Consider the following 15,370-nt stretch of genomic DNA (forward strand, 5'->3'; position numbering starts at 1 on the left):
AAAGCGGGCAGATCACGAGGTCAGGAGATCGAGACCATCCTGGCTAACACGGTGAAACCCCATCTCTACTAAAAATACAAAGATTAGCCAGGCATGGTGGCACGTACCTGTCACCCCAGCTACTCAGGAAGCTGAGGCAGAAGAACCACTTGGACCCAGAGGCAGAGGCTACAGTGAGCCGAGATCACGCCACTGCACTCCAGCGTGGGCGACAGAGCAAGACTCCGACTCAATAAAGAAATAAATAACCCCACTTCATGACACTCCCAATTACCCCATTTCTTTTTCCTGATCATGCAAGCAGGAAATCACCTCCTGGGGAGCTCCCACAATTCTTAGCAGTTTCTTTGCAGATATAATACTTTCTGTACTCCCACCTCCCATAAAAGCTATTTAGTATGGTTGTGTTCACACCCCGGACTGTGATCTTGCTCGGGACAGAATGCATGCCTGGGTCACTCTTTTTTTTTTTTTTTGAGACGGAGTGTCGCTCTGTCACCCAGGTTGGAGTGCAGTGGTGCGATCTCGGCTCACTGCAAGCTCCGCCTCCCGGGTTCACGCCATTCTCCTGCCTCAGCCTTTCCAAGTAGCTGGGACTACAGGCGCCCGCCACCACGCCCGGCTAATTTTTTGTATTTTTAGTAGAGACGGGGTTTCACCGTGGTCTCGATCTCCTGACCTCGTGATCCACCCGCCTCGGCCTCCCAAAGTGCTGGGATTACAAGCATGAGCCACCGCGGCCTGGGTCACTCTTAGTATCCTCATTGTATTTTGATATTGTCAGCATGTGAGGTGGTCTATTAATATCTGTTCAATGAATGACTGAATAAATGAATCAATGCTTTATTAAACGATAAGTCCATAGTCTGTTGGGTTCGCCGACGCCGGCCATCGATGCCATATTGCCACAAGTGTCCTATGGTAAAGCAGTTTTTCTTGGTCCATTCAAATTGGGATGGGAAGCAGACGTTTTTGTAGAATACACCTCCCGAGCAGAAATGGAATTGCCTCCCTGGGGTGTGTGGATGGAGAATGTCCTCGCATCGTGGTTTCAAGTCCTGGTTTGACTGCCCCACGACCTGGCTTAGACACAGGAGCTGCTCGTCAACTGTTTCTGTTTTTTTGCATATTTTGTGAAATTTTTTTCTTCAGAATTTTGCCACCATGTCTTTCCATCCATTATAAAAATATTATATGTCGTGTTTGCCAGAGGAGATCTAAAACAAAACAACAAAACCCACAGTGCTCAGCTCAGCGCACAGGAGTCCTGCTGTCTACTCACTGGGCAGTGGTGGAGGCTGATGCTTCCCAGGGTGAGGATTCTGCTTCCCATCAGTAAGGTTTGTCATCTGTGAAATTCTTTTTGCCTCTGGGCAGCACAGAGCCTCTGGGATACTGTCTTCCCCCCAGTGTCTCTTAACTAACTCAGGCCACCCACAGCTTTGACTGGTCCCTATGGGAGGGGGCCACAGTTCTGACCACTTCTGCTGGCATCTCAAGGGGCATGGAGGGAAAATGGCAGGTCCAATGGATGAGGCTTGGTAGGAAGAGGACGCTGGAGGTGGGGGTGGGGGGAGGTGGCCTGAATGGGTCACCAGTCCCAGGAGACTTGGCTTGGAGAGAAAGCAATGCCACTCTTGTGGGGAAATTCAAACACTGCTACCTCTGGAGTCAGAGGGTGGGTAGGGGTGGGGATGGACACTTCCCCTCATCACATGCTTCCACCCCATTGCTCTAGGGGCAAGCTGAGCATTCAGTGCAGTGCCAGGCAGGACTGAGGGGCTGTGGGGAGCTGCTCTTCCTTCTGTGGTCAGGAATATGTGTCCCTGGGGATGCAGCAAGAAGCATGTAATTTCAAAATGCAGCTACGCATACACATCATAGTGCAAACCATTTGCTTTCTAGCGCCTGCTCGTGGTGAGTGCCTCTGTGCCTGAGCCCCCTCATCTAGAGGCCTAACCAAAATATTTAACAACTGGTGTAGACAGGCACTGACCAGTCAAAATGAGCATCACTGAAGCAGAGCCTTGGAGGGCCACGGCTGGGCCAGGCACTAATCCTTCATTTGCAGGATCACGGAGAAGATCAGGAGGTCAGTGGGAAGCTCGGGGAAGGCTTTCAGTATTCTAACAAGCAGGGCAGCTGTGCCAATGTGAATAAGCTGAATACCAGCCCTGCTTTCACTCTCCTTCGTGGCTTCAGCCCTCCTCACCCTCTTAGATTTGTGTTTTTCCTTTCTTTTGTAAATCCATATTCCTATTTACCAATCTTTCAGCCAGAGCCCTCAATATGGGGACAGGTCTGGCCTAACCACAGTGGCCCTGAGAGGCAACCCTGGCCCACCCAGGGATCCCTAAACCTGGCTGTGCATCAGAATCACCCAGGCTGTGCCTAAAACCCATGGCCCAGGTCCTATGTGCTTTGACAGAGCAGACCAGGGGAAGCTGAGGCACAACCAGGCTTGCAGCTTCTGCCATCCTCCTAAACCAGATCAGCAAGAAGCCCTGGGGGCAGCGTGAGTTCTAACACCCGTGGGTTCTTGGAAGGAAGGCCATGCCAGCACCACTCACGAAGGCTGTTTCTTCCTGATGTATGAGGCCAACCCAAGCAGCAACAGCACAGTGGCCATGAGGACGGCCACCCCTGAGACGGCGGCAATGATGTGTTCCTCTGCAGGAAGTGCAAAAGCTGCCCGCAGGACATAGTCCTAAAGTGAGCATCTAAATGAGAAGACACAGCGCAGAGTGAACAGAGATACCCGCCAGGCTACCCACAACCAGGACTAAGCCTGCAAGGGACACCTCTTCATTCCATTCATAACAGAATAAAAACCTTGACATCTTGGCCGGGCACGGTGGCTCATGCCTGTAATCCCAGCCCTTTGGGAGGCCGAGGCAGGCGGATCACGAGGTCAGGAGATCAAGACCGTCCTGGCTAACACGGTGAAACCCCGTCTCTACTAAAAATACAAAAAAAATTAACCGTGGCGGATGCCTGTAGTCCCAGCTACTCGGGAGGCTGAGGCAGGAGAATGGTGTGAACCCGGGAGGCAGAGCTTGCAGTAAGCCAAGATTGCGCCACTGCACTCCAGCCTGGGCGACAGAGCAAGACTCCGTCTCAAAAAAAAAACAAAAAACCTTGGCATCTTAGCCACTGGTTCCAGAAGTCCTCTTGGGAAGGAACTGGCTGTTTGGGGAAATGCATTCATCTGCTATTTGGCGATCAGATGAGATGCTTTTGGGGGGTGGAGATGAGACACTGAGGGTATGGGCTGGCATGCAACAAAGCAGCCAGAAAGAAGGTTCCACAGACCAATTTGTAGGGGGTCAAGAGAACAGAGCAGAGCTCAGATGGGTGATAGGAGGCAGGGGCACTAGAGGAGGCTGAGAAATCCTATTGCAAAGGCTTTCAAGAACAATGGAGGCAAATACTCCGTTTGCAGCTTTCCACAGGGCAGTGATACAACCTCTTCTCTGCTGCCCCTCCTCTGCCCCCTGGCCTCAGGAAGTTGTACTGCATACACAATCTGCCTCGTGTGTGTAGGTTTGGGAGATTTCACGTCTGCATCAGCACGAGGCAAACACAAGGCCACAGATGATCCTGAGCTCCTGAGCCCCTCTGAGGACTTACAGAAATTGTGAGAGTGGATGGGAATACTGCTGAGCACAGGCTGGAGAAAACACGGCAGTCTTAGCTAGACCTCAAAGGAAGGAGATCTCAGCCGACATCAGTGTCTCCTAGAGCTTCTGTCACCCCATTTATAATGTGACCAAAAAAGAAAAAGACCTCAGGGAAATCAGGCATGGAGGTGCGATCCCAGGTATCGGCTGGTTTCGTGTGGAGAGCTGTCCAGGGCAGCCGGTGATGTAGACAGGGGAGTGCTGAGCAAGGGTCTTCTTGGGTGATGGGGAGAAAACAGGGCATGTCCAGCCTCCCACCTTCAGCTATGCTATGCCAAGAGGCAGCGTATCCAGCAGCTCTAAGGCTCTGCTGGAATAATTTGGCATTTAATTTCTAAGCATTAGGAAGTGACAACCAGGTATAATTTTGACAGGGAGTGGCAGTGTGGAGGGGTGTACTGTGCTTGGTACCAGCATGGGTGAGTTTCTGCCCACTCTAAACAGGTCTGGGCTCAGGGATGAGCCAGGGTGAAGCCCTGGCTGTGCAGAAACAATATAAAAGTAGCATCTTTTTGGAAGAGTGGTGAAATTCCTGGAGTTGGGTTTTTCCTTTATTTATTTATTTATTTATTTATTTTTAGATGGAGTCTCGCTCCTGTTGCCCAGGCTGGAGTGCAATGGTGCAATCTCAGCTCACTGCAGCCTCCACCTACTGGGTTCAAGTGATTTTGAACTGGCTCAGCCTCCCGAATAGCTGGGATTACAGGCACCCGCCACCACGCCCAGCTAATTTTTTCTTTTGTATTTTTAGTAGAGACGGGGTTTTACCATGTTGGCCAGGGTAGTCTCGAACTCCTGGCCTCAGGTGATCCGCCCACCTTGACCTCCCAAAGTGCTGGGATTACAGGTGTGAGCCACCGTGCCCGGCCTCTGGAGTTGGTTTAATTCATAAATTTTAACTGCAGATTGTATTCACTGCAGATTTAATTCACTTTTGCGGATGAATTAAAGGTGTCAGTTAAAATACCATGAAAGGCAAAGACACATTCAGAAGTTGTCCGTATTTAAGCATCATACTTAGTTTATATGCCATATAGATTCCCACCTGGTTTAGCTGCTCCTTGAGGTGTTTCTTTATCTACAGTAGTTAACTGCTCTCTTAAATCCCTGTCGGACAGAGAGGATTCTTTAAACCTCTTCTCCTCTGAAAGGTGATCTACAAAAGATAAAATGTGTTCATCTACAAACAACCATGGCCTGTGATTAGTTCAGCGTTTATGATAAAAGTATCTTCTTTTAGACTCAAAGTGAGGAGTTAGGGAGGACTTGGAAAAGTCTAAATGTCCTACAGAACCTCAGTGTTTTGGTGTTTTATTGTTTTTGTTTACTTTTTTAAAAATCTAACAAATTCCTGGGCAACCCACCCATAGCTGAGGCAGCATTTCTTACACTTGAGTGTGCATTTGAATCACACTGGGAGGGCTTATAAAAACACAAATTCCCAAGCCCCACCCCAGAGTTTCTGATTCCATAGGTCTGGGGTAGGCCTGGGAATGTGTGTGTCTCACAGATCCTGAAAGACGCTGCTTCTGTGGGTAGAGGACCATACTTAGAGAACCTCTCTAAGCCCCAGCCTACTTCTCCACTTGCATAAAATAGAGATAATAAGACCTACTTCACAGATTGTACAATGTTCACGAAAATAATTTTTAAAACACAAAGTACTACAAAAATTTTCTTGAGTTGTGAGGACAAGATAGGAAAATTAACCACACTGAAATATTCAGGTATTGGTAGAGGGATTGCAGAATAGTTTAATAGAAAGAAGACAGTCGAAAATGAGAAATATTTGCATCCTAGCTCTGCCCTTTAGTGCCTGACTCGTTTGCATATGGGACCTGTCAAAGGGCCTGAGTTTAGCTTGGAGAAAATTGAGAGGCCAGCATGGCCTGCGTGTCTTCGCCAGATGCAGGATGGCCTGGGAAGAGGCTGAGAGATGTTTTGAGAAGCTCTGGGGAACAAACTAGAACCAATGGGCAGGTGCTCCAGGGAAAGCTGTTTGGACTGTTTAGCAGTTAGAACATGAGCTATCAAAGAGTGAATGGGAAAGGATGAGAAGTAATGAATCTCACACCCCAGAAGACTTCAAAGCAGGCTGGAGCCCCCAGCCCCAGGTGGGAGACCTCCAAGAGCTGGAAGTGGGGGCGGGGCAGCTTTGGATGGGTTTGGTAAACCTTCCTTGGCCTTGTTCACAGAGAGATAGAGAACTGTCGCAATAAGAGTTTGCGACCAGCCTGGGCAACATAGCAAGACTTCATCTCTACTAAAAATAAAAAAAATAAAAAAATAAAAAAAAATTAGCCGGGCACGGCGGCACACACCTGTAGTCCCAGCTACTAGAAAGGCTGAAGTAGGCAGATGGCTTGAACTTGGGAGATCAAGGCTGCAGAAAGCTATAATCACACCTCTGCACTCCAGCCCAGGTAACAGAGCGAGACCCTGTCTCAAAAGAATAATAAAATTAAACAATAAAATAAAATAACAGAAAATTATCACAATATGATTAAGACTATCATGTGGGTGTCTGATAACAGTCTCATGAAGTTCTAGTTATTCCTGGAAAAAAAAGAGAGAAATTTGTTCCTTATTCAACTTGGCTTAGAAAAGAGAGAAATCTCCCAATTTAATAAGACTGATAATTAACTTGACTTTTGAAATGCAACATGTCAAATCCGAATCAGATTAACAGCCACAGACAGAAAGCCCTGGCGACCATGGAGTTATCCACTAGGGGGCGCGCTTGGCTTGCTCTTCCACAGAGCTGCAGCAATGGTAGACCTGACACGGGAACACATTTTCACTCTCTTTCTCTACCGGAGGCAAAAGACAGAATTAAGAGCCACTGCCTATTCTTATCGTCAGTATGGACGTAAGTTTTCATTTACCTAAGGTTCTTTGAAGAATCTGAAGGCGTCTTTTATGTTTGATGGGTTGTGTTTGATCATTTGTTGGATTATTTTTTTGTGGGAAAAAATAAGCACAATTATCAAATTTTTGACCAACACAGTTTCATTTCCAGACTTCTTTCCAACTTTAGAACTATTAACTATGATAGGAGCAGCCTCCCATTACAAGAGCAATTCTCCCGTCCTTCCATGGTGTAGGCTCAACCCAAGCTGCCAATCAAGCATGTGCTGGGCTTGGTAAAAACCTTCTTAAAGGAGTGCAGAACCAAGAAACTCTGACTTTGTGCTCAAGGAAAAGTTGAAGTCTTTCATCTTCATCATTCTCTGTGTTTTGGAGACTCTAATATTGACATGAGCCTTTGATTACATGTTAATAGCACGTTATTGCTAGGACTGATGCTATGTTCCATTCAGTGGACCTACGATCATCAGTAGCTACAGCTGCTGTCCACAGACCTGGGCACACCTTTTAAAAGACACTTCACTTCTCAGAATGGTCATTTCCCCACTCCTCCTCCTATAGAGATGTTTTCGACCATTGGCTTTTTTTTTTTTTTTGGAGACGGAGTCTCTGACCCCAGGCTGGAGTGCAGTGGCACCATCTCAGCTCACCGCAACCTCTGCCTCCCAGGTTCAAGCGATTTTCCTGCCTGAGCTTCCCGAGTAGCTGGGATTACAGGGATACACCACTACACCCAGCTAATATTTGTATTTTTAGTAGAGATGAGGTTTCACCATGTTGGCCAGGCTAATCTCGAACTCCTGACCTCAGGTGATCCACCTGCCTCGGCCTCCCAAGTGCTGGGATTACAGGCATGAGGCACCACACCCAGCCTTTTTTTCTTTTTTTGAATGGTCACTGCTGCCAAGGAGGAGGTGCAGACAGTGTGGTCTGGAATTTACTGTCTCTGCAGAGTAGCCTGAGAGCAGCTCCCACTCTCTGAAGATGGATCTGATCAGCCCCCTCAGCTGGCGGACATGAGCTTTGTCACTGCCTACGGTTCTTCTCAGCCCTCTTCTTCCCTCACTCTTCCTACTTGGAAAAACCCTATCAAGGAGATCAGCCTCTTGTTCTCCTAGAACTCCGTGCAATTACAACATAAGCACTTTTTAAAGACCTTCAATGTTAGCATGTTTGTATCTAATAGTTATTTATTGATTAGATTGACTCTCCTAAGAGCTGTGAGCTCTTGGAGGACAAGAATGCCTCACTGAGCTCTCTAGCTCCCAGCACAGTGCTTCCCACTGGGTAGGAGAGATCAGTAGTTAGGTCTTGAGTGAGAGAATGAATCTGGAAGAATCTTGACTACAATCTCATGGGGGACTCTGAGCCAGAACTACCCTGCTAAACCTGTCTTGCTAGCCAAGACTGCCGGGCATGGTGATGCGTGCCTGTAGTCCCAGCTACTCGGGAGGCTGAGACAGGAGAATCGCTTGAACTTGGGAGGCGGAGGTTGCAATGAGCTGAGATTGCACCACTGCACTCCAGCCTGGATGACAGAGTGAGATTCCATCTCAAAAAAAAAAAAAAAAGAAAAGAAAAGAAAGAAAATAAAAGAAAAAATGTTGTTCTGGCTCCTCCTGAAGGAAAAATAAAGATTTGAAAGTAAAATTATGTTAGACAATTGACCGAAGAAACAGTTTTAGAAATCAAAAGATCAAGCTAGATAGTAGGCTTTCTATTCCCCAAGTATATAATTTGATTTTACTTAAACAACGATTATTCAGGGGTGAAGGTAAATTATTCAGGGGCATTTTCTTATTCAAGGGTGAAGGTACATTATTCAGGGGCTGAGGTATCTTGGCACTGTAATATACATTCCTGGGCAGACCACACCTAACATTTGCAAAAACCAGCACAAGAATTTTAATAGGTTAACAAATGGTGCTAGGAAAACAGGATATCATATGCGAAAGAATAACGTTAGATCCTTACCCAACACCATAAACAAAAATTAACTCACAATGGACCAAAGACCTAAATGTAATACCTAAAACTATAAAAACTTTTAGAGGAAAACATAGGGCAGAAACTTCATGACATTGGATTCGGAAATTATTTCTTGAGTTTGATACCAAAGGCACAGGGCACCAAAGAAAACATAGACAAATTGGACTTTATGCAAATTTTAAAATTTTGTGCATCAAAAGACAGTGTCAACAGAATAAAAAGGTACCCCACCCAGGATGGGAAAAAAACCTTTGCAAATTGTTTATCTGATAAGGGAATGATACCCAGACTATAGAGAGAACTCCTGACACCCAACAAAATACAAAAATACAAACAACGGACTCAAAAAGGGCAAAGAACTTGAATAGATATTTTTCCAAAGAAGATATACAAATGGCCAATAGTACTTGAAAAGATGCTCAACATCACTATCATTAGGGAATTGGCGAGGATGTGAAGAAACTGGAACCCTTGTATGCTGTTGGTAGGAATGTAAATGGTACCACCACGATGGGAAACAGTATGGCGGTTCCTCAGAAAATTAAAACCAAAATCACCATATCATCCAGCAATTTCACTTCTGAGTATATACCCAAAATAACTGAAAGCAGGGTCTCAAAGAATTATTTGTACATCCACGTTCATAACAGAATTATTCACAAGGCTAAAATGTGGAAACAACCCAAATCCATCAAGGGATAAGTGAGTAAACAAAACATGGTAGATATATACAATGGAATATTACTCGGCCTCAAAAAGAAAGGACATTCTGGGCTGGGATTATCACGCCTGTAATCCCAGCACTTTGGGAGGCCAAGGGGGGCGGATCACGAGGTCAGGAGATCGAGACCATCCTGGCTAACACTGTGAAATCCTATCTCTACTAAAAATACAAAAAAAAAAAAAAAATTAGCCAGGCACAGTGGCTCATGCGTGTAATCCCAGCACTTTGGGAGGCCGAGGCGGGTGGATCACGAGGTCAAGAGATCGAGACCATCCTGGCTAACACAGTGAAACCCTGTCTCTACTAAAAATACAAAAAAATTAGCCAGGTGAGGTGGCGGGTGCCTGTAGTCCCAGCTACGCGGGAGGCTGAGGCAGGAGAATGGCATGAACCCCGGGGGGCGGAGCCTGCAGTGAGCCGAGATTGCGCCACTGCACCCCAGCCTGGGTGAAAGAGTGAGACTCCATCTCAAAAAAAAAAAAAAAAAATTAGCCAGGCGTGGTGGTGGGCGTCTGTAGTCCCAGCTACTCAGGAGGCTGAGGCAGAAGAATGGCGTGAACCCGGGAGGCGGAGGTTGCAGTGAGCCAAGATTGCGCCACTGCACTCCAGCCTGGGCGACAGAGCAAGACTCTGTCTCAAAAAAAAAGAAAGGACATTCTGAAATATGCCACAACATGGATGAACCTTGAGGACATTATGCAAAATGAAATGTCAGTAACAAAAAGACAAATACCGTATGATTGTACTTAAGTGAGATATTTAGAGTAGTCAAAATCATACAGAAAGTAGAACGGTGGTTGACAGGGGATGCAGAGATGGGGGAATGGATGGTTATTATTTAATAGGTATAGAATTTTGGTTTTATAAGATGAAAAGAGTTCTGGAGATGAATGCTGGTGATGGTTGTATAACATTATGAATGTATTTAATACCACTGAACTGTGCCCTTAAAAATGGTTAAGAAGGTAAATTTCATATTATGTGTATTCTATAATAATTTTTAAAAATTGAAAAAGAATACAAACGGAGAAACATCTGTCATATGTATCAATCACTAAAAGTTATAAATCATGACTCAGTCTACATATCTACACAAGGACCTGCTGCTTTCTTGGTGGCTAAAGGAACCCCAAGGCTCCTTCCAATCCCCTGCCAGTCTGAATGACAGCACAGATGTGCTGAAGCAGGGAAAAAGCTGGGCACAGGCCCAAGATTCCTGAGCAGTGACTGGACTCTCCAAGCCTCACTATGACCAAATAGAATTTGTTCTAGGAATGCAAGGTTGGTTTGACACTAGGAAATTCATTATTATCATATATATAATCTTAATAGACTTAAGGAAAATAATCATATGATTAGTTCCAAAAATTCAATACCCATTCCTGATTTTTTAAATACTCAAGCAAATATGTAATAACAAATGTTAGTAAGGATGTGAAGAAATGGGAACTCTTGCACATATTGGTGGGATTGTAAAACAGTGTAGCTGCTATGGAAACAATATGGAGGTTCCTCAAAAAATTAAAGATAGATTTACCATATGACCCCACAATCCTACTTCTGGATATATATCCTAAAGAACTGAAAACAGGATCTTGGAGATATTTGCATACCCATAGTCATTGCAGCATTATTTACAATAGCCAAGACATGACAGCAACCCAAGTGTCCAACAACAGATAAATGGATAAAGAAAATATGGTATATACATGCAATAGAATATTATTCAGCCTTAAAAAGAAAGGAAATTCTGGGCCAGGCACAGTGGCTCATGCCTGTAATCCCAGCACTTTGGGAGGCTGAGGCAGGTGGATCACAAGGTCAGGAGATCGAGACCATCCTGGCTAACACGGTGAAACTCCATCTCTACTAAAAATACAAAAAAAATTAGCCAGGCCTGGTGGCGGGCACCTGTAGTCCCAGCTACTCAGGAGGCTGAGGCAGGAGAATGGCGTGAACCCAGGAGGCGGAGCTTGCAGTGAGCCGAGATCGCGCCACTGCACTCCAGCCTGGGCAACAGCACGAGACTCTGTCTCAAAAAATAAATAAATAAATAAATAAAATAAAGGAAATTCTGTCATATGCTACAACATGGATTAACCTTGAGGACATTATACTACGTGAACTAAACCAATCACAAAAAGACAAATACTGTAGGATTCAACTTACATGAGATGTCTAAAGTAACTCAATTCATAGAAACAGAAAAAAATACCCAAAAGTATTTTTTGGACAGGTACATTCTCATTCTCAGTATAAATATATGTATGCATATATATTTACATGTATGTGTGTAGACGGAAGGATAGATATACAGATAGATAATCCCTTATTCATATTAGTCCTATAACCTGACTCTTAATCAGGAAACTCAAGAGGCATTTTCTCCAAGAGCAAGAACAAAGCAGGATGCCCACTATATCTCCAGCAACCATTCAAGATTATCCTAGAGGTGGCCGGGCGCGGTGGCTCACGCTTGTAATCCCAGCACTTTGGGAGGCCGAGGCGAGCGAATCACGAGGTCAGGAGATCGAGACCACGGTGAAACCCCATCTCTACTAAAAAAAAAAAAAAAATACAAAAAATTAGCCGGGCATGGTGGCGGGTGCCTGTAGTCCCAGCTACTCGGAGAGGCTGAGGCAGGAGAATGGCGTGAACCTGGGAGGCGGAGCTTAAAGTGAGCCGAGATTGCGCCACTGCACTTCAGCCTGGGTGACAGAGCAAGACTCTGTCTCAAAAAAAAAAAAAAAAAGATTATCCTAGAGGTATGAGCAATGCAATTAAACATGATAAATAAATCAGGTAGAGGCATAACAATAGGTAAAGATGTAAAACTGGCTGGGCATGGTGGCTCATGCCTGTAATCCCAGCACTTTGGGAGGCCAAGGCGGGCAGATCACCTGAGGTCAGGAGTTGGAGGCCAACCTGGCCAACATGGTGAAACCCTGTCTCTAATAAAAATTCAAAAATTAACTGGGCATGGTGGCACATGCTTGTAGTCCCAGCTACTTGGGAGGCTAAGGCAGGAGGATCACATGAACCTGGGAGGAGGAGGTTGCAGTGAGCCGAGATCATGCCACTGCACTCCAACCTGGGCAACAGAGTGAGACTCCATCTCAAAAAAAAAAAAAAGGAAGTAAAACTATCTCTATAACAGTATATGTAGAATTGAATAAGGCAATAGGACATAAAATTAATATACAAAAATCAAGCCTTCCTATACCTAAACATTAAGTAGGTAGAGGGTATAATGATAGAGAAACCCCCTCTCTTACAATTGCAACACAGAAAATTAAGTGACTTAGGAATAAACTTAAGATACATGTAAAAATCTGTGTAAGGAAAACTTTAACACACACTGAGAATAAACTCGAAGAACTGGACAGGCATTCCCATTTCTAGCATAGGATGACCTAACATCTGTTTTCCCACAGTGAATATTGTGGTATAAATTTGATGCAATGCCAATCAGAATACCAATAGCCTTTTGATGAAGTTCGACAAGTTGATGTTAAAGTTCACATGGAAAAACAAACATGCAAAAATAGCCAGGAAAACAATGAAAAAACAAAAACTGCAAAGGGGAACTAGTCCAACAAGACATTAAAACATACTATTTTCAGGCGTGGTGGCTCACACCTGTAATCCCAGCACGGAGTTTCGCTCTTGTTGCCCCGGCTGGAATGCAGTGGTGCGATCTTGGCTCACTGCAACCTCTGCCTCCTGGGTTCAAGCGATTCTCCTGCCTCAGCCTCCCGAGTAGCTGGTCTCGAACTCCTGACTTCAGGGGAGCCACATCGCCCAGCCAGGAATAAGGATTTTTAATAAGCTCTTCCCATTCCCCAGCCCTGACCTCCAGCTGATGCATGGTGCGGCCCGGGAACTCCTGGCCAGGTTCATAATCCTGCACCCAGGAAAGACCACATATTTACCAGCTTGGAGAGTGACCTATTTGGCCTGTTTTTTTTTCTTTTAAATCTTTTAAGTCTTTCTAGGGGAGAAATGCTTCATGGATTCTAGCTGCTCATCCTGTCTTCAGAGCCAATCTCCCTCCAGCATGATCAGATAGCTCAGATGTGCCTCTGCTCCTAGCTGGAGGCAGCGCTTTCCCACACTCCTGAGGAGGGTAGAATTCCTCCTCTGGGGCAGCACCTCAGGAATGTGCTCAGCCTCTGCCCAGCCCCACCACCCCAGCGGGGAAAGGACCTGCCCAGGTCAGTTTGGGAGGAGGCACCGGGTATCTGCGGCCAGCTCTCTCTCCCTCCTGGCTGGCATCTGTCTGCCTGCAGAGAATAAACATTCTGATCTGCTCCTCCATGCTATACATATCACAGAAGCAGACTCACACAGGGTGGGATTTGGGGAAACCATGGGTATCATAAATCTTACCAGTGATTAGGAAACTCTTCGTAATTCAGGGTGAAGCACCCACGTTGTACAGCCAAGTACAAGTACCCTCTTGTGGCTGGGCGTGGTGGTTCACACCTGTAATCCCAGCACTTTGGGAGGCCAAGGTGGGCGGATCACAAAGTCAGGAGTTCAAGACCAGCCTGGCCAACATGGTGAAACCTCGTCTCTACTAAAAATACAAAAATTAGCTGGGTGTGGTGGTGCATGTCTGTAGTCCTAGCTACTCGGGAGGCTGAGGCAGAGAATTGCTTGAACCCAGGAGCAACAAAGCGAGACTCCGTCTCAAAAAAAAAAAAAAAAACAAGTACTCTCTTGTACTCTCTACAAGAGAGTCTGAGTACCATCTGCCAGACCCTCAGCCCTGAATTCAGGTCAGGTAAGAGGAAAAGGAAGGGCCGGGCCTGGTGGCTCACACCTGTCATCCCAGCACTTTGGGAGGCCGAGGCGGGTGGATCACGAGGTCAGGAGATTGAGACCATCCTGGCTAACACGGTGAAACCCTGTATCTACTAAAAAATACAAAAAATTAGCCAGGCGTGGTGTCGGGCACCCGTAGTTACAGCTACTTGGAGGCTGAGGCAGGAGAATGGCATGAACCTGGGAGGCAGAGTTTGCAGTGAGCCGAGATTGCACCGCTATACTCCAGTCTGGGCGACAGAGCGAGACTCCATCTCAAAAAAAAAAAAAAGGAAAAAGAACAACGATTTATCGACCCCCAATTCCAATTTTATGCATTTACACTTACGTTTATCGGGAATTTTGTCCACACTGCCAAGGAAATATTCTGGTTTAGGAGAATTCCAAGCAACACTGGTTCCTTTGATAAGACACATGAATAAAAAATAATAAGAAAAAGGGTCTTCATCAGTATACATTTGCAAGCACCTTGGGCCCATGTTCATATTCCATTTTTTTTTTTTTTTTTTTTTTGTCTTTTGAGACAGAGTCTCACTGTCACCCCGGCTGGAGTGCAGTGGCACGATCTCGGCTCACTGCAACCTCCGCCTCCCGGGTCCAAGTGATTCTCATGTCTCAGCCTCCCAGGTAGCTGGGACTACAGGCATGAGCCACCATGGCTGGCTAATTTTTTGTATTTTTAGTAGAGACAGGGTTTCGCCATGTTGGTCAGGCTGGTCTGAAACTCCTGACCTCAAGTGATCCGCCCACCTTGGCCTCCCAAAGTGCTGGGATTACAGGCGTGAGCCACCGCGCCTGGCCTTGTTTTCCATTTTTAAGTTGAAATGCTAATATAGAACTCAACTTGTATGAGCAAATGTGTGTTTGAAAGTGAATGCCTCAATGTAGACAGAGGTGCCACCTCACTGCTGATTGCAGAAATGCCCAGGCAGTTGTCCTGGGCTACCCTCAGGGAAACTACCCTCAGGAATTGGGGTGCAAACATCTGTCTGCAGAATACCAACACAGTGCCCATTCCCCCTCCCTGCCTGGGGCACTTGTACCCACAGCTGGCAGATTTCCAATATACTATTCTATCCTTATTACTGTGAGCAAATACCTATCTTAATTCTCAGAGTGCTAAATTTTTCCCGTCATATGAAGCTGCTTTGGGGAAAGAGTGTGTTCTTCACATGTGTCATTTCTATGGGTGTGCTTAAGGTAAGTCATTTTTTGGTCTTGTTTTATCATCCACTGAATGGGGTATTAATGACTGCACTAACTCTCTCAAACCACGTTGTGT

General features: G+C 45.7%; 1 protein-coding gene across 1 annotated transcript in view; it reads right to left on the reverse strand.

Moving 5' to 3' along the window:
• Window positions 1–819: 819 nt before the first annotated feature.
• The window catches only part of CUNH2orf92 (chromosome unknown C2orf92 homolog), a 33,560-nt gene continuing 19,009 nt past the window's right edge, over window positions 820–15,370 (reverse strand). Inside the window, 5 exon segments of the mRNA XM_058428698.1 lie at window positions 820–1,217; window positions 2,571–2,661; window positions 2,664–2,720; window positions 4,726–4,836; window positions 14,417–14,488. Of these exon segments, the coding sequence (XP_058284681.1) occupies window positions 1,085–1,217; window positions 2,571–2,661; window positions 2,664–2,720; window positions 4,726–4,836; window positions 14,417–14,488 (464 nt within the window). The 3' untranslated portion in view covers window positions 820–1,084.

The sequence above is a fragment of the Hylobates moloch genome, unplaced genomic scaffold, assembly GCF_009828535.3.
Source record: "Hylobates moloch isolate HMO894 unplaced genomic scaffold, HMol_V3 SCAFFOLD_15, whole genome shotgun sequence".
Taxonomy (NCBI): Eukaryota; Metazoa; Chordata; class Mammalia; order Primates; family Hylobatidae; genus Hylobates; species Hylobates moloch.